This window comes from Peromyscus maniculatus, chromosome 14 (assembly GCF_049852395.1).
Source record: "Peromyscus maniculatus bairdii isolate BWxNUB_F1_BW_parent chromosome 14, HU_Pman_BW_mat_3.1, whole genome shotgun sequence".
NCBI lineage: Eukaryota > Metazoa > Chordata > Mammalia > Rodentia > Cricetidae > Peromyscus > Peromyscus maniculatus.
Genome location: NC_134865.1, coordinates 84,889,967 through 84,914,822, shown reverse-complemented (window position 1 = coordinate 84,914,822; position 24,856 = coordinate 84,889,967). Strand labels below are relative to the sequence as shown.

At 58.6% G+C, this 24,856-nt stretch overlaps 1 protein-coding gene across 5 annotated transcripts; it reads left to right on the top strand.

Annotated features, from left to right (window-relative positions):
* The first annotated feature begins 1,489 nt into the window (after positions 1–1,489).
* Akt1 (AKT serine/threonine kinase 1) lies at positions 1,490–23,912 on the top strand. Of its 5 annotated transcripts, none has more exons than XM_006988002.4 (14): positions 1,490–1,942; positions 5,305–5,440; positions 15,164–15,292; positions 17,733–17,844; positions 18,166–18,313; positions 18,725–18,856; positions 19,445–19,510; positions 20,225–20,293; positions 20,561–20,686; positions 20,755–20,883; positions 20,958–21,172; positions 21,411–21,498; positions 22,534–22,636; positions 22,980–23,912. In XM_006988002.4, exons 2-14 carry the CDS (start codon positions 5,395–5,397, stop codon positions 23,057–23,059), a joined length of 1,443 nt encoding a protein of 480 aa, XP_006988064.1. In that variant the 5' UTR covers positions 1,490–1,942; positions 5,305–5,394; the 3' UTR covers positions 23,060–23,912. The 5 variants fall into 5 exon arrangements, with proteins under 5 accessions (XP_006988064.1, XP_042117186.1, XP_076407641.1 ...); XM_042261252.2 differs by lacking the exon at positions 1,490–1,942 and adding an exon at positions 2,145–2,221; XM_076551526.1 differs by lacking the exon at positions 1,490–1,942 and adding an exon at positions 2,840–2,982.
* The last annotated feature ends 944 nt before the right edge of the window (positions 23,913–24,856 follow it).

The window sequence follows — 24,856 nt, the reverse complement described above, 5'->3', positions numbered from 1 at the left end:
GTTCCCTCCTCTGACTATCCTCTACTCTGCCTCAGCAGGAAGGGCCCACATCATGGACCCAGGGTAAGCCCAGACCCTACGGACCCTCTCTGAGCCTGCCTGGGGTGGAGCCTGCCTCTGCCTCAGCCCTTCCCAGGGTTAGTATGATTCTGAGCCCCGACAGCAGTGGCTCTCAACCTTCCTAATGCTGCACCCCTTTAATACAGGTCCTCATGTCGTGGTGACCCCAACCAGAAGATTACTTTTGTTGCTACTTCATAACTGTAACTTTGCTACTGTTATAAATCATAATGTAAATATGAGTTTTCTGATGGTCTTAGGTGACCCCTGTGAAAGAATCACTCCGAGACCTACAGGTTGAGAATCGCTGCCCTGTAGCCTTAATAATCCCCATTAACAATATGGAAATCAGAGGGCACTCTAGGATCTATGAAAATTAACTTTAGGGAATGATATGCTATAAGGTGATAGACCTTTAGTTCTGGAATGTTCTTTCCCAAAGCCCCCATCCATCGCTGGCTGCTCTTCACCCTTTAGCTAGAGTGGTCCTCCCTGCTCCCTCCTGACCTGTTTGGCCATGTGTAGAGAGCCAACGGTTGTCAGGCAAGTGCATCCCTGTCCCTTTGCCAGGGCCATGGCTTCTGTGTGCACCGATTCCACCCTTGGCCTGCCACAGAATGGTTTTTGAGAAAGTGATGGCTGGATGTTGAACGGTGACACCAACCAGCCTCTTGTCCCTCTTCCTCCACGTTGGGCATCTAGCGATGCCCCAAAGCCTGGCCCCTTGCTTGCCCTCCATGGCCCTCCATGGCTTTTAGGACAGAGAAGTTATAGAGTACAAAGACAGACCCGGCAGACCCGCGGGGGTCACGCCACATTGCTCAAGCTGGTCCATCATCTGTGCTGAGAGCTCTGCTACCTGGCACTCCGTGATCCCTTTCCACGGGCCAGTGGTCTGTGGCCTACAGGCGACAGAACCAGAACCAGTCCAGAACCTCTCCAGCTCTGGGGTGCCATCTGACCCGGGCGATGCCTCAAGGTCCAGACCTCTTAGCTCAGGGCTCAGGCACTTGAAGCTGCAGGCGGGGACAGGGAAGAAGCGCTGTGTGCCCGGTCAGGGACCGCAGTTTTTGTTGGAAACGTAGTCACGGTAAGGCAGGGCTCCGGGGAGTGCTTCTCACTGCGGCTCTGTCTAGGAGGCCCAAGAGGGGTGCTGCTCAAGCGCGGGCCCAGAAGAGGGAGTTACCTTGCGCACTCTGTCCACAGGCAGACCCTGGACACAGGGGAAGGCAGACACACAGAGAAGGGAAGGCAGGGCTTGGCACTGCATAGAAACGGCTCACCACAGGGAAGCGTGCAACCGTGCCTTCCAGAGAGAGCACCCAGAAGAGATCAGTCAGTGGAGAGCAGCCTGGAGTTGCGACGTCTTCCACAAGAGGGCGCCCTGCAGGCTCCCAGTGGCCACTCCCCGCTGTGAAGCACCGGGTTTGGGGAAGCAGGGGAGGAGGACCAGGGGGCCTAGGGCGCACGTTTGCTGGGTGAATGAATGATGGATATGAGGGTGACCCTCAGGTCAGGGATACAGCCGGAGCAGCACAGACCTGCTGGGCCTCTGACTTAGCGCCCTGGAGGTGCGGGGAGCTCGGGCAGCTGTGTTGCAGGAAGAGCCCAGAACAGACCCCACCACCACCCTCCCCACCCCGCCCCCTGCGTGTGCGTCCCCTGCGGAGACGAGAGTTCTCCTGGAGAAGGGCGTGCTTCCTAGGTCAGCCCCCCGGAGGCAGAGACGGAGCGCCGATTTTAGCGGCGACTCCGTTCTGGGCGCCAGCGTGGACTAAATCGGCCCTCCTGTTTATACACTCCAGGTGAACTCTGACCCTTGGATGAAAAACAAAAACAAAACAAAAAATGCCCCCTCGGAAAAAATACCCAACCCATGAAGGTAAACGCACAAACGGGTTATGATCAGTTTGGGCCTCGGGGATGAGGGAGGGGCTCTGCGCAGGAACTGCTGGGGCAGGCTGAAGGGGGAGAGGCGAGGATGGGCTGGTTCGAGGCCGGAGCCACCTTGACTCTCCAATTCCGGGACACCATGAGGAACCGCCCCCCCCCGCCCCCTCCCCGGTGCCTCGCCCATCTGCGTCCACAGCGAGGTCTTGGCTGGCCGAGCCCTACCCTCGAGTCTGTCCCCAACACCACCCTGGCCCCTCTGGATGTCCAGGTGTGTCCCCTCCTCCCTGTCACCTGCAGAGTCCCCGTCCGCTTCTGTGGCAGACAGTACTGGGTCGAATGACCCCCCGCCCGCTCCCCCGGGGGGGGTAGCCTTCCTTTTTGTGCAGTGTGGCCTGAGCGCAGCCGGTCTCTCCCGGCTCCCAAGATGGGGACAGTTGGGCCTCTTGGGAAAGTCAAAACTGATCCACTCCCCACTGATCCACTCCCCACGCCGGCCTCCGTGGGGTCTGGAGAGCCAGGCCGATCAGCGCCAGCCAGCAGTTCACAAAACCGGGGAACCTAGGCCAGAGCCGGGGCCCTGGGTCTGCGGCGGGGCTCCGTTACCCGCGTGGCCCTGGCTTGGGGCCACCCGAGGGCGGCGCCTGCGGGGCCGCGCTCGCGCTCACGGGGTGCCTCGCCCTGGCCGCGGGCCGCGCCGGGGGCGCCCGGGGCGGCGGAGGCGGATGTGGGCGGGCGGCGCGGGCGCGGGGCGGGGAGAAGGCGGGCCGGCGGCGGCGGCGGCGGCGGCGGCAGCACCGAGGCGGCGGGCGGCCGGCCCAGCGCGGCAGCGCACGCGAGTCCGGGACAGGCGGAGCGGACCGAGCAGCGCCCGGCGGCCGGCACCGCGGCGGCCTAGACCCGGCCAGCAGCGCGCGCCCGGCCGCCGCTGCCTCCAGCCGGCCCCGCCCAGCGCCCGCCCGCGGGATGCGGAGCGGCGGGCGCCCGAGGCCGCGGCCCGGCTAGGCCCCGTCGCCCGCACGCGGCGGCCCGGTGAGTGCCCGCGCCGCGCCCTGTTCCGGGCCGCGGCCACCCTGCTTTGTTCCCGGCCGCGCCGCGCCTCCGAGCAGAGCAGGAAGTGGCCGAGCGGAGGCCTGGGCGGGGAGCGCGCGGGGCCGGGCTGATCGCGCAGGAGGCCCACGCCGGCGAGGGTGCGGGCGGCCGCCGCGTGACCTTGGGTGGCCGCCCCGCGGGGCCAGGCCGCGGGAGAGGGGCGCCGCTGGCGTGCGCAGTGGGGGCCGGTGCGCCCCGGGGCCTGGGGCTGTCTGGGCACTCGGCCAGCGAGGGTAGGAGAAAGGCTCGCCCCGCGGCCTGCGTGTGGTGGGAGGGCCCTGGGAAGGAGAACTCATTTCCCACGGACAGAAAGTTGTGCGCGGTGGCACTGTGCCCAGGCTAGCCCACAAAAGACTGCTAGCCTTCTTGGGCCCGGAAACTGCTTCCTGGACTAGGTGGTTTCTGGAGGGCCTGGGGCTTAGAGGACGCATGGGCTCGGCCTCTGGGATCCGGGATACCGGTAGAACTGATGGATTTGTCGTAAAGAGGACTGGTTTCTAAGTTAGGTGGTGGTTGAACCTTCCTCTGCTCTGTGGCCAAACTCCTCCTCCCCGAGGGCCCTGGTCTTGCTCCAGGTGGCTAGCCTTGACTGCTTAGAGCCATCACTCAAGTGAAGGGCAAGTCTCCTTGGTGGGGCCCCAGCTGGGCGTGTGGGCCCAGTGTCCCAGAGGGGTTGAATGAACTCTTAAGACTTAACAATAGCAACCATATGCCCTTGTGGCAAGGCCCTCCAGAGGCACGGGGGCAAGAAGGTCCCATGCTCAGGGCTGCTTGATGTGGACATTGGTTAACATTGCTGTGTCTCTTCACTCCGTGCGTATGAATTTATTTTTACATGGCTCTGGACAGCTGACTGTCATCAGCAGACCTTGGGTCGGGGTGGGGGTGGGGGAGGGGGACATCCAGAGAGAGGTCTTTGCAGCCCAGCCCTCCGACTCCAGGCCACACCCACTCTGACAGCCATCCTCTGGGGCTCCTTCTTGGCTTATCTTTTTCACTCTGGCTTTCCCTTGCCACCTGCTTATTGAGGGAGAGGTGCTTTCCTTCTTGGGCTGGGGTGGTCTTTCCTACTCTGGCATTTGGTGTTGACACACAGCAGCAGGGTCTTCCTTTTGTTCCACATTTAGCTTCAGTCAAGGCAAAGTGACCGTGACTCTGGTTGCTAGCGTGTGCCTTCCGGGCTAGAGAGGTGGTGACCTCGGAGGTTGTCCCGGGTCTAGCTGTAGTAGACCCAAGTTGGCATCTATTCCACAGTGGCCTTCTGGTCTTCCCCAGGTGGAGGGACCACAGCACAGGCTTGCTGGTAAAGGAGTCTCCAAATGCACTTTCCCAGAGTGTCCAGACTTGGTGATGTAAGAACTGGGGCTTGAGGGGTGCCCACGAGTTTCTCCAGCCAGGAAGCAATGGAACTTTGTAAGATGAGCTGGCAGAGTGTGCTTTGGCACGGGCTAGCTGGTGGGCCACTGCAGGACCCTAGGTCTTGTATGTTGCCTGCCCCATGTGTGGGCTGAATGCTGTAACTGTGGGCTGTAACCACCCTGCTCTGGATGCCCCTTACCAGCAAGCTGTCTGACAGTCTCTTTGTCCCCGATGTAGAGTGAAGACCTTGGCAAAACCGTAGATGCCTGGTACACGTTACCCCAGTGGATGAGGCAGCTTCAGAGGAATAGGGTGCTGATTTTGGGAGGCTCTGGGGTTTCGCCTGAGGAGGTTTTTAGTGTTGCCCTGAAGGTCTCTGGGCATTGCTTTATACCATTGCCTCCTCTACCTGTGCCTTTTTAGTGTTGACATTCCTGTGTTCCTAATCCGAGCAGATGGGAACCCTGTGTTCCGCATTGGGTGTCCTAGACTGTAGGCTGGTGAGAATGCAGGACAAGGCCGGCACACAAACACCCTCACTGGTGTGGGGCAGAGCACAAGCGGTCAGCGCTGCCTGGAGGAGGTGGACTGTTAGCTGGGGTAGCAGATCCAGCAAGCTGCCTGTCAGGAACATCCCCCGTCTCGGGACGGAGTATCCAGCAGAGGCCAGGGAGGTAGAGGTTGGCTACGGCCTTGCATCCTAGACTGTGGCGCCTGGATCTGCGTGCGGCTTCCCCTGGACGTGGGTCTTATACAGCAGAGTTTTGAGATAAATCAGTTAGGCTGGCAGGGTAAGGGTGAAGAGGGGACCTGGGATCCAGAGGGGGGTAGATCACATGAGGGACTTACTAAAGCTGACCCCAAGCAGGACCCTGCCTCACATGCTTTCTTGGCTTCTTCTAGACGCTGCGGCCACGCCGGCTGGGCTCAGCCTGCTGAGAAGACACTCTGAGCATCCCTGGGTTACCCCGGTCTGTGGGGGCCACGGATACCATGAACGACGTAGCAATTGTGAAGGAGGGCTGGCTACACAAACGAGGTCAGTCTCTGCTCTGCAGTGGGGCAGGCCTGGGCCTGGGTCTGCCCAGGTGTGGAACCCGGCGGGGGTGGGGGGGTGGGGGGGTATAATGGTCCACAGGCAACGTTATGGCCGTATCAAAGAGTGCTTGCTGTGTCCAGGCCTGCTGGGCAGGAGCGGCACCTCCCCACCGTGGGGCCCTAGGCCTGCTTCGGGAGGAGTGTGCGGGCCCAGTTTTTCCCATAGTATGGAGGTCATGGCCTCCTTCTGGGGCCTCTTGGCTAGAGGCTGAGGCCCAGTGCAGGGCCTGCTTTGAGCGGCTTGGGGGTGGGGCCAGCTGCTGCAGCCTCATTCCTGACTTTCCTGGAAGGCAGCAAGGACATGGCTGCTGTTCCAGGGCTGGCAGGCTGGTAGCCTGGGCACTGCCCAAGGGCTCCTGAGGGCACGCAGGGCAGGGCTGCTCTGCTTGGCCCTGTGCCCACCTCAGTCCTGGATTCCTGAAGTCAGGGGGCTCCTCATCAGCAGGGGCCCAACAGGGGCCTGTTGGCATGAGAACTGAAGAGCTGACTGGCTGTTCCTATGCCCATGGCCCCCTCACCTTCTAGCATACCCACCAGCTCCCTCCTGCCAGGAGTAAGTTTCAAAGCCAGTTCCCTAGGACAGTCACTTGTTCTTGCCCTGGGGCAGGCATCTCAGCCCCTCCTGACTTCCTCTTCCTGCAGTCCTGCTCCCACCGGAAGTTCTAGTGATCCTTGCCAATGCTAGCCACTGTTCCCACTCCCTTCTGGCTCTCTGGCAGAGGGATTGTGATCTTGGTGGCCAGAGGAGGACCCAGACACAGAAGACGGAGAGTGGGCACGGACAGAAGTTGGTGTTAGGACATGGGATGTGGGATATAGGAATTCTAGCAGGGCAGGCCCGAGAGCCATGAGCCAAGGGAGGTGGGAAGGTTGTCTGTGTCGAGAGGTCTCCATGTGGCAGCTCCAGGGAAGAGTCTGTGCTGGGCTCTGCCAGGGCTGTGACCTGTACCTCTTGTCTGTCTCTAATCTGTCCTGCTCCACCTGCCTTCCACCTCCCCAGTGCCTCCTTCCCCGGCCCCCAGGCGTCCTGCCTCCTGAGCTCGGATCCCTGGGGTGTGCTCTGCTGTCCACCTCACCCGTCAGTCCTCTTTGGAAGTGGGACTCGTCCGCTTCGGCTCCTGTTTCTCCCCGACCCTGGCCATACACAGCCTATTTCATGGACGCACAGTGTATGGCTGTCAGAGTTAGGGCTAGTCTCGAGGTTATGGGCCTTCAGTTACTGGGACATTCCCCCGGCAGGAAGCCTTCTGAGGCCTGGGGGGTGTCATATTGCTCCTTACAGCCGAGCCTTGTGAAGGGCCAGGTGGAATAGGATGTCAGACTCATGGCTGTGCAGAGGCTGTGTTTGAACCTGGCTTAGCAGCCTGGTCATTTTTCCTCCCCAGGAGAAGGTCACTGAGTTCCTTAGGCCTTGATTTCCACATTTATGGCATGGAAGTGGGGGTGGGTGAAGATGTGGAGAGGAGAGTATTATCTGTGGGATGGCCCAACTAGACAACGACACCTGCCAGGTAGAAAGGACAGAGAACACCTGTCTGTGGGGTAGGGGCTTCCCAGTCTCTGCAGCCTCTAGGGACAGTTGCCTGGTGACCAGCCTCAGGCCAGGAGAGACAGGCCATTCTCCTGGTCCCTTACCTCCTCTAGCTCCAGCCCGGCTGGTAAGGGCTCTGATGGGGATGATGCTGTCCATATGCCATTCCTGGTCTGGGTCCTCCTACCATGTCCTGCTCTGGCCCAGCCATGTCCTACCGCTTGGCCTGCTGCTGCTTGCTGAGAAAAGCCTGTCTTGGTGACCCTCATTTCTCCATTCTGAGCACCCTGCCGTGTATGTTATGGGTTCCAACTCATGCCTGCATCATTGGTTTGGGGTTCTAACTCTCTCCCTGTGTTGGGTTAGGGTCAGAACATGTTAGGTCAACCTCCAGCCTGAGGCCACTCTGACTTGGCTGGGGTAGGCATGGAAGGAAGGCTACTGCAATTGTCCCTCAGTGTCCCATGATCCCTTGGACACCTGGGTATCCCCCATAGCCTCCACTTTGTTGACTCTGTAGGTCAGAGTACTGCTGACTGGGAACTGAATGCATCTGCTAGGTCTCCCGTGTCCAGCCAGGGGCTTGGAGCACATACATTGGATCGTGGCTGAACTTCCAAGCTCCCCATGGACTGACTATGCCTTCGAGGCTATTTGAGCATATAGAGAGGATCTTCCTCCCCCTCCCTCCATATCTGCAGAGATCCCAGGTCCAGGGTTCTCCTACCCGTTGGGAGCTCATCCAGGAAAGAGTCCCCAAACCACTCTTGGGAGCTCTGACTGTTTGTACTCTGGACCAGAGGGTGCCCAGCCGAGTGCCCAGTACAAGGGCAGACATTCTAGCTATGCACTGATCTGCGGCTGGACCTGATTAAGTCTCTGGGCATCCAACAAGGGGCCCATAGACCGATGGAAGGCAGTGGCTTGAGCTAAAGACGAGCTAGAAGCAACATGGCCAGCCTGATGAACAGGTGCGGACAGCGAGGGCAGCAGCGTCACCCAGGAGAGTGGACATGCCAGGGCCCAGGGCTGGCCATCCATCCCCAGATGCAGAGGTGTGGGGTCAGTGAACTCTGACAGGGTTTTGATCGCCAGCCTGGGGTTAAATTGCAGGTGTGGCTGAACTTGTCTGTGACCTTCAGATTGCAAATGAGCTGTGTACTGAGGCCACAGGCTTGTCTGTGTTACTCTTCTGGGTTGTTCCCCCCAATCCCTGATGCCTGGTGGGCTCTGTGCACAGGAGCTGACCTGTAGCCATCTGCTTGGTCAGGTTAGCCCTTGTCTGTGCCCCCCAGCCCACAACAGGTGGGTCAGGAGAAGCAGAGGACACTGACCCAGTGGATGAAGGAGCTGTGTGTGTGGAGTAGGTAACATGACCAGCTGCAGGGCCAGGTGTAGGCTCGCTCACTCAGCAAACTGAGTTGAGGGGCCCAGGAGGGTGGGCACCCCCTAGCTGCTCTTACTCCGTCAGGTAGAGGAGGTTCCGATGGGTGGAGAGAAGCTGGCATGTGGTATGGAGCTCTGGGTCTGGATCAGTGAGTGCGGAGCTCTCGATGTCTCTGGGGAGAGCCAGCGGGCCTGAGCCCAGTGGGCAGGTCAACATTAAGGACAGCAGTGGTGCTGTGTGTGGAGCCTGAGCCTGAGGGAGAGGTACGCATGTGGCACCCGCTAGAGAACTGGACAGAGGGTGGCAGCTGAGTGCCCTGGGCCCGCCCGTGGAGGGGGCAGTACACTGGAGTGTGTGGCTGGGGCTGAGTTTCCTGTTTTGTGAGCGTGTTGAGTTCTCCCTTAAAAAACAAACAACAAAAGAGGAAGCTGGGCGGCCTTCCACTGGGTGTGAGGGTCACTGTGGGCCTGGCCTGGTGACTCCGGAGTGGGCAGCACTCCTCTGCTTCCTGATCACTGTCCCCCACATGGAATTGTCCCTGGGGCTGAGCCACATGGAGGTCACAAGGTGGTGAGGAGAAGCGTGTGTGGACATGGGACTCCCCCGAGCTGCTGGGCCTGGGACAGCCCCTCGGCCCGGCCAGTTCTGCAGGGTGGCAGAGTGCTCTGGACAGAGGAGCAGAGACCTAGAAGGAGGTGGGGTGCTGCATGGTAGGCAGAGCCGTGACCACTGCCGCTGCTGGAGTAGCTGGAGGGGCTGCCTCAGGCTGGTTCCTAGAAGTGCCTGGGGTACTGGGAGAACGGTCCTGTCCTTGGCTGGCAACCCTCTGCCCAGCCCCACCCGGGCCAGGCCCGCAGCCAGCACCAACCCTTAGGCCCTCCCTGTCCTGGCCACCCCACTATGGCTGGGGCTCCACCCACACCCAGCACTTCCCCAGAAGAGCCTCCCCATCCAGGACCTAGGCCTAGGCCAGGCAGAGGGGCAGGGGAGCAGCCAGGAGCCCGCAGTGCCAGTGGCATGTGTACGGGGAGCTGCATGCCTCACTTCCTGATGCTCAGGGACCTGTCCTTTGCCTCTGGGTGTCTTGCTTCTCCCTCCCCCCTCCCCTCCCCCATCCCCTCCCCTCCCCCTCGCCCCTCCTCCTCTCCCCTCCCCTCCATTCCTTCAGTAGTTGTTTTTTGAGATAGGGTCTTACTTTGTAGTGCAGATTGGCCTGAACTTGTGAGTTTCCTGCCTCACCCTTTTGGGCTCTTGGCATAGGACTTAGTAGTGGGCCCCAAGACACTGTTCTAGAGAAGGCTTCCCTGCCCTTGGCCAGGTCCTGGCTGTAGGCTCTGGTATCTGGGGGTGAAGGCAAGGCTGGGGCTGCCTCTGCTTCCCAGCACATCTGCTCTGTCGGGGCCTCTTTTTTTTTTTTTTTTAATTTAGAGAGAGAGAGAGAGAGAGAGAATGTGTGTGTGTGTCTGTCTGTCTGTCTGTGTATATACATGCACACACACACACACACACACACACACACACACACACACACACGCAGGGGCGGGGGTGATTACATGTGCCACAATATACATGTGTTCTGAAGACACCTTTTGAGTAGATTTTCTCTTCTCCTGTGTGGATCCTAGGGATCAAACTTGGGTCATCGGGCTGGAGGGCAGGTGCCTTTACCTGCTGAGCCATCTTACAGGGCTGTCTGGGCCTCTTGGGCTGTGCCACACATGAGGTAGGGAGGGAGGTGGCTAGGTAACAGGAGGGCACAGCCTTTGGGACTCAGCACAGTGTGGGGTCTCTCGGCTGTGCCTTGTGTCTGGGGAAGCGGGGTGGCTGATGTGGCGCTGGACTGGCAGAGGGAGACTGAACACCAGGTGCACCACCGGGCTGTGTGTGGCTTGCACAGAAGCAGGGAATGCTGAGTTAGATGATCTGAGTGCTGTAGGAGGCCTGGGGATGTGTTCTAGGGTGGGGCTCCAGGCTGACCTTCTCTTCTGGTCCAGGGAAGCCGAGGGCAGTGCTGTGAAGGAGGTAGGTATGTGGACCAAAGTCTGGACCAATACTCCCTGTGTGTTGGAGGTGGCAGTTGTGGGAGGTACGATACCCCCAATGAGTTCTAGGAGGCTGGAGAACTAGTCACCCCAGTGTGAAGTAGATCCTGGAGCAGCAGCAGGCCATGGGGTCCATCGCTTCATTTGTGAGGCATTGTGCTTGGGTGGTTGCTGGATCTCGGCCCTTCTCAGCTGAGATCTGCCGATGGCAGTTCATGTCCTGGCAGTCCCTCAGCTCTGGTTATTTTTGGCCTCTCTGTGACCTCTAGAGTCCCTTTCTTTAAGCCTCAGTTTCTCCAGAAAGCTGGTGGGTACAGTGAGCCCTACCTCCTGCTAGGTGAGATTTTAGAGTTGTGGGCTGTGGCAAAAAGCCCATCCAGGCTCAGTGGAGTGCCAGCCTTTTACAGGCCCAGACTGGCCACCGGTACCCCACCCTGTGAGACCCACATGAGCACTCCTCCGAGAAAGGCAGAACCTGGTCTATACCTGGTGACACCAGACCTGGAGTTTCACCTGCTCGTGGACGGCACACCCTTCCACCCCGCCTTTGCCCAGCTTTTGGGCATTGAGTCTGTTGGGGGTCAAGAGACATGGAGCCCAGGGCCTGCAGAGGGACCCGGGAGGCTGGGCCTCGGAGATGACCTTGCCAGCTGCTGACCACCCACTGCCCAGGAGGCAGCAAGAGCTGGGCCAGCGGCCCCACGGGCTGCCATCAGCAGACCGCTTGCTCAATGTGCTGGAGAAGGTAAATGGGCACCCGGCAGCTGTCGGTGCGATGGATGTGTTGGCGGTGGGGGACGTTCGGTCGCTGCTGTCAGCTGGCGCCCGCTCCCCAGGCCTGCTGGGGCTCACTTTGCTGTGGAGAAACAGCTCGGTGCCGCCTGGAGCCTTGCCAGCCGCTGCCTGCCACCGCCACTGCGGCAAAGTGTTTATCCAGCAGTTTCCCCGAGAACCAGGGGCTTGGAGAAACTGCTCCCAGTGACGAGGACACGGGCCAGGCCAGTGAGAGGTGACTCTAGTTGTACCTAGGACATGGGTGACCCTAGGACGTGTCTAAGTGTAGGCCATGGCCGTGGCTGTCACGTTGCCCTGTTACAGCACTCTGCTGTGGGAGGCCAAGCTGGGGAAGCCTCTTGTGGAAGTACTGTGCCAGGACCTAGAATCCAGCATCCACTTCGCTCTTCCTCCTTTTTTTTCTTCTTAGTTATTTGGTTTTTCAGGACATGATTTCTCTGTGTAACAGCTCTAACTGTCCTGGATCTCGCTCTGAAGACCAGGCTGGCCTCCAGCTCACAGAGATCTGCCTGCCTCTGCCTCCCAGGCGCTGGGGTTAAAGGTGTGTGTCACCACTGCCTGGTTCTTTTCCTTTTTCTTTTTAAGACAGATTCTCTGTATGTAGTCTTGGCTGGCTTGGTATTCACTATGTAGATGAGGCTGGCCTTGAACTGTGAGAAGAGAGAGCCACTGTCTCGGCCTCCTGAGAGCTAGGGTTAAAGGTATGCACTATTGTGCCCAGCTTCCCCATTTCCTTCTGTGATTTAGGTCCTGGAGGCACTTAGAGGCTAATCCACACAGATACTGGAGGGTATGCGCCTTGAGGACATCAATGAGTGGCATCTCTGGGTACCCTTCCCCCCAGACTTGGACAGGATCTGGTCTTGGAAGAGTGGGTGGGACTGAGGGAGGCCTTGCCTCTTCCCAGGTGCTGGCCTTGGTGCAAGAAGGTGGGATGGGTGCTTGGGTGGGGTGGTACTGGCTGCCATCTCTGCATATCAGCTGTAGACCTGGATGGACTTGCATTCTGCTCAGTGGGCAGCTGGGTCTACTGCGATGCCGGGCTTAGCCCGGGGTGTCCGCTCTTTGCTGTTTTGGTTGCTCATTGGGAAGCTGTTGTCAGGCGTCTGGCCTCAGGACCCGTGGGGACCCCACCGTGGAGGTGGCACCTGGTATTTTGTCATCTGTCCATGTCTGTGAGCGCAGGCCTGGGGAGGAAACTCCGGCGGAGCGCGGCACCTCTGGTGTGTACCTGTGTTCCCAGAGGCTGTGTAGACAGGTGGTGGGCCCCAGCTGGTGCTGCACTCTCCAGCTGGACTCCGCCTTGCCTGGGGTCAGGGTATCAAGCATCCAGATGGGGTAGGGAGCCAAGAGGAGCCTGGGTGGCCAGAGCCCAGCACTTCGGCAGAGGCCAGGATGGCTCAGTAGCAGTTGCTCCTTGCTGGAGTGAAGAGCTAGAGGGAGGCTTGCTGGGGTCCATGTCCCCAAAAGAGATCCCAGGAGTGGACAGGAGTATTCCTAGATCCCATGCAGCCATGAAGGACCAGGGTAGCTGCCTCCTGTATTTGTCTGTCATATGTTGGCCCAGTTCTGTGGAGGGGGTGGGGGGGTGGGGTGTGTGTGTGTGGGGGGGGACTTGGGGTCTGTCTGGACTGAACTCATTAACAGGAGGCAGACCACATCCCAGGCTGCAGCTGGCTCAGCCAGGAGGTACCCCCACTGACCACTGGCTAGACCTTGAGATCTGTGTGTGCCAGAACTGTGGCCCCCTTTCCTCTGGAAGGAGGCCGCCACAGGAAAAGACCCGATGAGGTCACTTGGCTTTACATTTCTCCTCTGCTGTGTGGCCTCTGTGTGCCAGGGAGGGGAAGGGCACCTAGGCCCTTCTGGGTACTTGCCTTCCCCTCTGTCTGGTGAGTGCCCCTGCCTGTACCTCCAGGTTCACATTCCAGAATCTATCTGGCCTGAGGGGCTGGTCATGTAGGCTAAGAACCAATAGTAGATTCAGGGTCAGGGTGGTGGTCTTCGTGTGGGGGCCTGCACTGAGCACAGCGGGGTGGGCAGCAGTTGGTAAATCAAGATGGATTTCTGGGGCACGGGTGCGTTGCTCATCAGCCTCCGTACTCAGTTAGTGTCCCGGGGAGCAGCAGCTGGTGAGATGGGAGGCACTCCATCAGGGGCCGACAGCTCCAGACTGGTGCTGGCGGGTGGGCATGCACGGCGGGTGGCCTAGGGAGGAGCAGGCTGGGGGTGGGCTGCTCACCCCCCAGTGGCTCTGCTGTATTACTCAGAGCCCCTGCCTACCCACTGCACCTCCTAGGCCCTGTGCCAGGAGGGGGGCTGTCGTGGGGCGACTGGGCATGTGAATACTTGCAGGTGTGTGGCACCTGGTCCAGAGCAGGGCTGGTGGCTGCAGGGTCTCAGGGGACTTTGCACAGCTGAGTGGGAACCCTGTTCTGTGCTCATGTTATGTAGGCAAGTTGCTGAGGCTTTAGACCCTCCTAAGCAAGGGAGGGTTGGCTTTGGCCACTGCTTTGAGGTCCCCAGTAGCTGTGGGAGGTGGCTGGGCTGGGGAGCTAGGCTTCTGGGAAGTAAAGATGGGAGGCAGGAATCAATTTACAGGTGTCCTAGTGGTTACATGTGGACTGTGGCCCTTGAAGAGAAGCAGAATATCCTTGCCTGTGCCCTGGAGGAGCACCAGCCACATTTGGGCACATACCACAGAGTCAGGAGGAGCTTAGGCTTTCTTCTTCGCTGCCCTATCCATTGTGGAGCTGGGGTCTTTGTCAGTGCTGATGGCGGGCTTAGGAGATCTGCAGTGGCGAGGGGACGGGATCTCCAGCTCTAATAGCTGCCAGCCCTCTGCAGTGGGGGTCTTGGTCTGGTAGTGGCTCTGTTCACTTCTTCCCTCACCAAGAGCCTTCTTGCGTCTCTTAGCTTTCTCTCATTCCGATTCGTGCAGGATCACGCAGAGCAAGGCTGGTGTTTGGAAATGCCTCCCAGGGTGTCAATTGGAAGGGGCTAGATGGTGGAGATGGGGAGGTGGCTCACGTGGAGAACTCTGCAATATGCCACCCAGAGCCCTTGCTGCCTGTGCCCTGGCAGGTCCAGAGAGCCTGGAGGGTCCAAGCTGGTGTGCTATACTGGGTAGACTGTATCTCACCTGGAAAAGGGTACTCCGAGAACGCCTAGATTTGGCACACACCATAAGAGGGTAGAGAAGGAAAGCTGGCCAGCCTCCCTGGGGCGTGGAAACGGGAAGAGGTGCACTGCCTGGTGCCTGTGGCTTGCTCCAAGCAGTTGCTCACTACACATCCCTCCAGGTGCCTTTGTTTCGGGCTCAGTGAGGCAAGGCGACTTTATCCCAGATAGAGGGGACCCAGCCCTGTGGGCTGCCCCTCCTGTCCTCAGCCTAGTGTCCCCTCAGATGAAGAAGTTGCCTAATTAGTTAGTTCCCTGTTGTTCAGACTCCTTGCTCGGCAAAATGTAAATTAAACATTTTTTCCGGGTGTCAGTATGAAAAATGACGGTCGCTGGGAGCTCACAGAGGACATCTGCTCCGATTCCTGAGTGTGGTGCCTGCTTATGGCTGATGTTGCAAAACTGGAGGGAACGAAGTTCCTGTGTACCTGGGCGACCAGGACTCAGCTGGGCACAGCCCAGGTCTCAGCTGGGGCCCAAGCCCCCCTTGTTCCAGCTGTGGTACCTCCTGGGTCTGCTGCATAGGCAGAGCCCTAGAAGATGCTCCCAGCAACACGCACTGGCAGCCCTGCCCTAGTGACAGAGCCTCCGGGAAGGCTGAAGTGGCTCAGGTCCCTTCCCCACCTCACACTGTACCCTTCACTTGAATCCACGTGCCTGGGTCCTCTCAGGTGTCTGGGCCACTGCAGTGGTGTTCACATGCAACTCCTTATGTCCCCAATCCTGCAGGGGAATACATTAAGACCTGGCGGCCACGCTACTTCCTCCTCAAGAATGATGGCACCTTTATTGGCTACAAGGAGCGGCCTCAGGATGTGGAGCAGCGGGAGTCTCCCCTTAACAACTTCTCAGTGGCACGTGAGTGTCTTCGCCACTTGGATCGAGTGAGGTGGCTGGGCAGGCCGATAGGGAGGCTGGAGCTTTCTCTGCCCACTGAGGAACCTGAGGAGAGGCACCTGGGTTTTGTCCTAGGGTGCTGGGCAGTGCTGGCCTTGAGTCCTCTCCTCTAGGACTGGCCAGTGGCCAGCTCCGGCTGGGCCGGGGAGCCCTTGCTAGGAAGGCTGAAGGTTCCAGTATGTGGTGACTGGACCTGATTTAGAGAGTGGCTTGACCAGAATCCCTCTAATAGGGACTAAAAGCCACTCAGGGGCATTCACTGGGAGCTCTTGGGTAGACAGCAGGAGGGGGATTCCCAGCTCTAGGAGTCCATGACATCCTAGGAGCCATTTCTGTAATTGTCCCTGGGAAGGGCATCAGAAGCCCTTTTCCAAAACTGGGTCTTGTGGTCCCCTTACTGGAGTGGCAGTGGGAATCAGCCGTACTCCAGGATTGGTGAGGGCGATAAAGTTGGGGATATGTGAAACTCTCTTTGAGAGCTTGGGGCTTGAGAAGCTATGCCCTTGTTCCCTGTGCCACATTGTGACAGCCCAGTTCTGCCTGGGACTGGCCAAGGGCTCAGCTAGTTTTGTAGGTGTGGTTGAGTTTGATAGTGATATGTCGCAGCATGTCTGAGCCAGGGGGTTACTAACAGCGGACTCCGGGGTCATCCTCGGGCTGCAGTCCGGAGTACAGCGTGTGCCTATCATAGCTGGATCTGCATTCTACACCCAGTACCTTCTTGATAGGCTCCTGCCCTGCAAGTAGCTCTGCTTGACCTGCCGCAGATCCTAGGGGCGTCCACCTTCCTTGGCCAGCCCCCAGATCGGCCCCAGAGCCTTAAGGCTTCACACAGGTTGCTGCCTCGACAGCTGGATGGGGAAGGAATCCTAGCTTACTTATTGCAGGAGGTAGGAAAGGGATCTCTCTAGAGCAGACACGTAGGTATGCGCACCAGTCAAGGGAGCTGCTGGGCAGTGAGCAGGGAGCAGCGGGGTGGGGCCGTGTTCAAGCCAGTTCAAGGGCTTTTCCATGGAGGTGGGTTCTGGTGGGAGGGTTGAAGACCCCAGCCTGGTGCTAGTGTTCATCTGCTGGCCTGACAAGCTATCCCAGACGTGCTGAGGACAAGGCTCAGGGTGATTTTCCACCCCCACCCCCACTCCATGTTGACACAGGCCTCCCCCAGGCTGGGCCTCAAGCCCCTCTTGGCCCCTGGCTTGGCAGACTGCCCCTGCTCATTCACTGGAGCCTGGAGGCCGCTCCCATCGCCAGGACCCAGGCGGTGGAATGTGGGAGGCCCTCAGCCCCTCCTGCCTTACAGAGTCTTGACAGGAAGCCTTGCTGCATGCAGACCCCCAGGGCCTGGGCTGTCTCTGTGACCCACCCTGATAGAAGTGTGCACCAGGCATGCACCAGGTGTGCACCAGGCGTGCGGGCTCTGAGTGTCCGTATTCCAGTGCGTGCTCCTGGTGTGGTGCCGCACATGTGTGTAATTTCCCCAGGGACTCCATATGTGATTGGGGAAACAGCAAGACACCCCTGTAGAACGGGGTGGGTGGGCGGCGTACTCTTGCCCCTCCCCGGGATACCAGTGTTCCTCGATCCCTCAGTTGAGACCCAGCATGAGAGAGGGTCAGCAGCTAAAGGAAAGAGGAACTTTAGAAATGGTTATGGTGCAGGGCTAGCTGATCTAGCCTTACACCTCTTACAGTGCCTCACCTCAGCAGAGCGTCCCAGCGGGCAGGTCTTGGCTCTCTGTTCTCTGAGGGGAATTGGGGCTAGGGGAGGGGATGTGGCTGGGTATGGTAGCTCATGTTGGAGTCTTAGCACTCAGGAGGCTGAGGCATGGTTGCCTCAAGCTCAAGACCAGCTTAGATTACATAGTGAGTACCAGGTCAGTCAGAATTACATAGCAAGACCCTGCCTCGGAAAACAGAAAAGCCGGGTGGTAGCTAAAACATGTAAACTTAGCACTTAGGAGGCAGAGGCAGGAGGATTGCCATAGTTTGACGCTTCTGGTCTATGTGGAATGTCCCAGGGCTATACACCAAAGACTCCATATCAAAAATTTAAGACTTAAAAGATTCTTACTTTATTATTTTATGTGTAAAGATGTTTGTTGTGCCTTTGTGTATGTGTGTGCCTAGTGCTCATAGAGACCAGAAGACAGTGTCAGACCCGTGGAACTGGAGTTACAGATGGTTGTGAGCTGCCACATGGGTGCTGGGAATTGAACTTGGGTCCTCTGGAAGAGCTGTCTTTCCAGCCCCCAAAATAAATAATTTTTTTAAAGGGAGGATGGGATGCACCTTCCTGGGATAGGATGGGCGGGTCTGGGGGATAGGGTCCATCTGGCCAGGACTGTACGGAGGGTTTCATGGAGAAGCAGTTGATGTCAGTGCTTGCCTGGCCTCTCCTTCAGAATGCCAGCTGATGAAGACAGAGCGGCCGAGGCCCAACACGTTCATCATCCGCTGCCTGCAGTGGACCACAGTCATTGAGCGCACCTTCCACGTGGAAACGCCGGAGGAGCGGTGAGTGGGCAGGGTGTGGGGAGGGCTTCTGGAAGAGCGGGCTATGCCCCCCCCAGGGCCATGCTCCTTTGAGAGCCAAAGGCCTCTGCCGAGCCCATTCTGGAGAACTAGGCTGGCTCTTCTTGTGTGGTGTGGGTGGCGAAATGCTGGGAGGAGCATCAGTGTCCCCAGTTCCTTGAGGTCTTCTGATAGTCCTGAGTGTACGCAGACCAGGCTCTGGGTGGCTGCCTGCGGCTTCAGGGCCGGGCGGCCAGGCGATCGGTAGGTGAAAGCCATGGCGCAGCCCCTGCTGGCGCCTGAAGCCTCGCTTGACCCCCGCAGGGAAGAGTGGACCACTGCCATCCAGACTGTGGCTGATGGACTCAAGAGGCAGGAGGAAGAGACGATGGACTTCCGATCAGGTTCTCCCAGCGACAACTCGGGGGCTGAGGAGATGGAGGTGTCCCTGGCCAAGCCCAAGCACCGTGTGGTGAGTCTGGGCTCTGGTTCTGCTGGGGATACCAGAGTTGTAGGAGGACCTGGCAGGCCCTGGTATCCCTGACTGGCTCCCCTTAGATGGTTGAGGATATACCTCAGTTGGCAGGATCCTTGCCTGGCATGCATGAAGCCACAGTACTAAAGAAAAAGTAAAATGAAGATGCCCACCATCTCCCAAGGCCCGGTGCTCTGAGCTAAACTGTACAGACCCTTCACTGGTCCCCACAGGCCAGCAGATGGAAGAATGGCCTGTCTCGGCTCCAGCTCTCGAGTTTGCTGTGGGGTAACTTGGAGTCTTGCTCCCCCTGGACACTGTCAGGCTGAAGGCAGTGGAATTTATCCCCATCGGCTAGTTGTGGTGAGCAAGGGTCCTCCCTAACTAGGCTCTGTCTGCTACCCACAGACCATGAACGAGTTTGAGTACCTGAAGCTGCTGGGCAAGGGCACCTTTGGGAAGGTGATCCTGGTGAAGGAGAAGGCCACGGGCCGCTACTATGCCATGAAGATCCTCAAGAAGGAGGTCATCGTCGCCAAGGTGCCAGGAGGGCAGGGTGGAGGGAGGACTGCAGGGGGGAGAGGGGAGGGGGAGAGGGCTGCAGGGGAGAGGGGGAGGGTGAGAGGACTGCAGGGGAGAGGGGGAGGGGGAGAGGACTGCAGGGGAGAGGGGGAGGGTGAGAGGACTGCAGAGATGAGGGGGAGGGTGAGAGGACTGCAGGGGGGAGAGGGGAGGGGGAGAGGACTGCAGGGGGAGGGAGGGGGAGAGGACTGCAGGGGAGAGGGGGAGGACTGCAGGGGAGAGAGGGGAGGGTAAGAGGAGTGCAGGGGAGGGTGAGGGTGAGAGGGCTGCAGGGGAGAGAGGGGAGGGTGAGAGGACTGCAGGGGGGAGGGAGGGTGAGAGGGCTGCAGGGGAGAGAGGGGAGAGTGAGGACTGCAGGGGAGAGGGGAGGGTGAGGACTGCAGGGGAGAGGGGGAGGGGGAGAGGACTGCAGGGGGGAGGGGGAGAGGACTGCAGGGGGGAGAGGGGAGGGGGAGGACTGTAGGGGGGATGGGGAGAGGGCTGCAGGGAGAGGGGAGGGTGAGAGGGCTGCAGGGGAGAGGGTGCTCACTTGGTTCCCCCTTCCAGGATGAGGTTGCCCACACCCTTACTGAGAACCGTGTCCTGCAGAACTCCAGGCATCCCTTCCTTACAGTAAGTAGCAGCCATCAGTCCGAGCCCCTGCGATGGGGATGGGGAGGGTAGAGAGGGTCAGGCTCAGGCACTGCCTTTGTGCACACAGGGGCTTCCAGGGCGTTAGGTGGACTGATGGAGGGGGTGTGAGGTGCTGACGTGGAGCTGGGGTCTTCCCTCTCTGCTGAGGCTGTGGGTTGCCCAGACTCTACCCCCTCACTCCTCCCAGACCCCTCTTCTGGGCTGATTGCTCTGGAGACCAGCTTTCCTGGGGTTCAGTGAGTGAGGCTCAGTTACAGCAGCCTGATTGGCTCAGGGTCAGCATTTTGGGGGGCTACCTTTAAGCAGGGCCACCTGCAGTCCATGATGGGAAGGCTCCTGGGATGGCTCAGCACACTGGTTCTAGAAACGCTAAGCTGGAGGTCAAACTCCCCACCTGGAGGCTTTTGGTGACCCCAGAACATGGTGCAGTCAACTTCTAAGCCATCTTGCCCTGCACTTGAACCCAGACCCCTGTTTCTTATCTTAAAATATGCCATTTGGCATGGTGGCTTACATCTGTAGTCCTTGCACTTGGGAGGCTGAGGCAGAAGGATTTGCTGATGGCAAGAAAGTCTGGACTGACGCCCGAGACAACACTAAGATGCCTGCTACACCTTGGGGTTGGCTGGGCGGCAGGACTGCCAGTGCGTTAATGCTTCGTCGGTTTTCAGACTCACTGTGCTTCCCTTTCAGGCCCTGAAGTACTCATTCCAGACCCATGACCGCCTCTGCTTTGTCATGGAATATGCCAATGGGGGCGAGGTAGGGCCACAGGCAGCTTCAGAGCTGGGCACCTCCTGGGTGAACTTGTCCCTCTGAGAGCCTGGAACCCTCTCTGCAGTACAGACGGGGCCGCCGTCCCGGGCCGTGTGAGCCCACAGTTGCTTGCTTGGGGATGTCCTGTTTCTGCTGAGTTAGTCTCCAGGCCCCTAGTTCTCTTTGGGGGTAGTCCCTAACCTTCTCTGCCTTGTGGGTCACAGGGGTGGGGGCCCCTCATGCAGCCCCTCCTCAGCACCCTCCACCCCACAGCTTTTCTTCCACTTGTCTCGTGAGCGCGTGTTTTCCGAGGACCGGGCCCGCTTCTATGGTGCGGAGATTGTGTCGGCCCTGGACTATCTGCACTCTGAGAAGAACGTGGTATACCGGGACCTCAAGGTGCGTCCACGGACTCGGGGGAGTGGGGACCGGGGGCCTGGCCACGCTAACTGAGGCTTCCTACACAGCTGGAGAACCTCATGCTGGACAAGGATGGGCACATCAAGATAACGGACTTCGGCCTGTGCAAGGAGGGTATCAAGGATGGCGCCACCATGAAGACCTTCTGCGGGACCCCCGAGTACCTGGCCCCTGAGGTGCTCTGCCACTTCTTGTGTGTTCCCCCACCCCCCCATGTCCTGGACACATGGTGACAGAGTCCCCCATCCAGGTGCTGGAGGACAACGACTATGGCCGTGCAGTGGATTGGTGGGGGCTGGGCGTGGTCATGTATGAGATGATGTGTGGCCGCCTGCCCTTCTACAACCAGGACCATGAGAAACTGTTCGAGCTTATCCTCATGGAGGAAATCCGCTTCCCGCGCACGCTTGGCCCTGAGGCCAAGTCCCTGCTGTCTGGGCTGCTCAAGAAGGACCCCACGCAGAGGTAAGGGCCGCCAGTACTTAGAGCTCAGCCGTACTCCGGACACTACTGCTTCCCACTGCGCCCACCATACCGCCCTGTGTCGTCTCAGTCACCACGTGTAGCCAGGGCAGACCCAGGTGGTGGTCAGGCAGCTAGGGGGTACCCACAACTGCTCGGGAAGCCCCACCCCGAGAGCATCCCCACGAACCAGTCCCCTCCCATGCACTGTCTGAGCTCTGGACCTGTCTCCTACCCACAGGCTTGGCGGGGGCTCCGAGGATGCCAAGGAGATCATGCAGCACCGCTTCTTTGCCAACATCGTGTGGCAAGATGTGTATGAGAAGAAGGTGTGCACCTGGCCACTGTGCGCGTCTCTGGATCACACGTGTGCGCGCGCACACGAACACTCACTTTTCAGTTTTTCCTGGTTCACATGCCCATGATGGGCTCAGCTCTGTGGGGATCACATGCCCCTGCGGGAGCCACAGGGATGTGCATGCCTTCCTTACTCACATGCCCTGGGGACCTCACTCAGCTGCTAGGCCTGTCCAGGCCCTTGATTGTGCCCTCACTTCTGCCTTTGCCCTGAAAGCTAGCTGAGGGTGGGGGGTGATATTTAGGTTTCTCCAGCTCCACTAGAGCCCCATCCCATTCTCTTAGACAGCACCTGTCTTTCTGGCAGAGTGGAGGCCCCTGGCAGAGAACAGAGTCCCTTGTACTCATCCCTAGGTGGGGTGCCCTTCGGCTCCTGAGCAGCCTTGGCACAGGCTAATGAGGCATGGCATGTGGGCCCAACACTGTCACCAAACCTGCCCTTAGTGTATCCAGCCTGCCCCTACCTGGGATGTCCTTTGTAGGTCATATGGGACCAGCAGCTGGAGCCCTGCCCCCGATCATATGGGGGTGTGAATGGCACGCCTCTCCTGTCCATACCCATCTAGAGGTCCCTTGAGGTGACATTAACACTGCCCTCACACCAGATATTGGGGGGATCGTAGTTGAGAACCCTTGCCTGTGGGACCCAGTGGGGATGTTAGCACCTCTGTGTACACATCACTTTGCAGTTTGCCTCTTCCCCCTGGGCTGTCAGTGAGCGAATGAGCTCACCTGAAGTCTAGTCTTCTCTCTCTCTCCATTTATAAGAAAACTTGCAAGGAAAATGACAAGCAGGAAAAAAGAGACAGGGCTGTCCCTGCCGCTGGGAGACGGACACTGTCGTCACCTTTTGCCCTTTGGGGCGGGCCTAGGTGCCCTCTTCTTGCCTACACTGCCCTACTTAGTTTCATCTACTGTACCCTGGCTAGTGGCTCGCCCCTCAGGAAGTTAGTGTTGCCTGGAGATGGAAAGGGAGCTGTAACCAGTCCTCTCCGGTTCCTCCACAGCTGAGCCCGCCTTTCAAGCCCCAGGTCACCTCTGAGACTGATACCAGGTATTTCGATGAGGAGTTCACAGCTCAGATGATCACTATCACACCGCCTGATCAAGGTGAGGGCCATCCTGCTCTAAAGTGCCTCAGTGTCAAGCTTCTGTTGACTCCAGTTTTGTCTTTTGGGGGAGGGGAGGAACCGGAGTAAGAGGTTGTTGTGAGGTGCCGTGTGGGTGCTGGGAATTGAACTTGGGTTCTGTCAGAGCAGCCAGTGCTCTTACCCACCAAGCCCTCCCTCCAGCCCCAAACCCACACCTTTAAAAGGCCCCTCCCTTTTGGAGAATGGTAGCAACTGGGCTGGGAGTGAGCGCTCTGAGGGCCTCCGTGTTACGTGGTTATGTGGCAGGTGGGTGGGCTGTTTCTGGAGGCGGGGTCTGAGCGTCTCTTGTGGCCGCCCCGCAGATGACAGCATGGAGTGTGTGGACAGCGAACGGAGGCCGCACTTCCCCCAGTTCTCCTACTCAGCCAGTGGCACGGCCTGAGGCCCGGGCAGCGGCCGGCAGCCATCACTCCGTGCATTGCCGAGTCCAGAAGCCCCGCATGGATCGTCTCTAGCTGATGGTTTTGTTTCTCGGATGTGCTGGGGAGGAACCTTGCCAGCCTCCAGGACCAGGGGAGAATGTTTCTACTGTGGGCAGCAGCCTACCTCCCAGCCAGGTCAGGAGGAAAATTATCCTGGGGTTTTTCTTAATTTATTTCATCAATTTGAGGCCGGATGTGGCCTCAGTGCCCAGAACAATTAGATTCATGTAGAAAAATATTAAGGACTTCTGAGACCATGTGCAATGTGGGCTCATGGGTCTGGGTGGGTCCTGTCACTGCCCCCATCCACCTGGCCACTCTGGCCGCCACCTGTCTTTAGGGTCCAGGGCCAAAGTCCAACTGGAGGGCACCAGAAGCACCTCACTGTGGTATGCTTGCTGGCTTTCTCCCTCTGGGGTGGGAGAGGACAGAGCAGCCTCAGCACCAGGGCTGAATGGGATGGCCAGGACTCACCTAAGTTGACAGAGGAACAAGAATCCAGTTTGTTGCTGTGTATTATGCTGTTCAGAGACATTGTAGGGGATTTTAATCTCTGTGACAGAAGAGCCCCTGCCTCCCCCTCCTGTGTGGCGGCTCTTGGGGGCACTGGGAGTGTCTGCCTCACATGAGCTCTTCTCTTAGCACTTGTCCTTTTAGATGCTTGACTTTTCCAGCTGTCACCCTGGCCTGTCCCCTCCTGGCCAGACACTGGCCATTGCTGCACCATGTCGTTTTTTACAACATTCAACTTCAGCATTTTTACTATTATAATAAGAAACTGTCCCTCCAAATTCAATAAAAATTGCTTTTCAAGTTTGTGGTTTGCTTTCTGGATGGTGTGAAGTGTGTGAGAGCCCTGTTTGTGGGTTTGGAGGTGAAGGAGTGTGGTCAGGGTCACTTGGGACCTCAAGGTGGGTCCTAGGCACAGGTCCCTGAGGCTCCAGTGATAGCCTTCAGGAGAAGACAGACGTCCCTCCAGCAAGACACTCCTGATGACAAGTGGGATCCTGACTGTCTGGGGTCTACTCTCCTCTTGACCCTCCCCAAAGGATGGCATCCAAGCCACTGGCCAGCCCCAGCTGCTGTGTGTGGGCAGAGCAGTAAGCCGGACCCGGATCCCAGGAAGGGTAACACACTGGGGATACAGTTCAAAAGGGGTGCAGGAGGCCCTGGTTGAGGTCACATCGCACATCTGTGACTGAACAGAACGGGACCATTCTGGGTTTGCACGCACGGGAGGAATCCAAGCAGCCTCCCAAGATATACTGGATGTGCTGTTGGTGCCACCTGGCGGCCTGCTGGTGGAACTGCAGCAAGAGATGAGTAACTGCCCATTAAACCATTTAGAGGCCTCTAGATACTGGGCTCCCTGCAGGGATGGGGGAACCACGCATGTACAGAGCCCAGTGGCTGGTGGCCTCACTGGGATGGCGTCTGACACTCGTAAACATAGGACTTGGTGATTGTCTTGACCTCTGGAAGATGAGAATATGTACTTGTAGAGCAGCCCAAGTTTACTCTAGGTGAACACAGCCATACCAGTGGTGGCTTCTAGAGCCTTTCTGGAGGTGTATACAGCACTGTACACTATATTTGGAAGTTACTAAGGAACAATAGAAAACTGGCGCGAGATCCAAGTGGTGGTGCATGCCCTTAGTCCAGCACTCAGACGCTGGAGCTAGGTAGATCTCCTGAGTTCAAGCCCAGCTAGGCGTACATGGTAAGACCCTGTGTGTGGGGAGGAGGGGGAGGGGGAG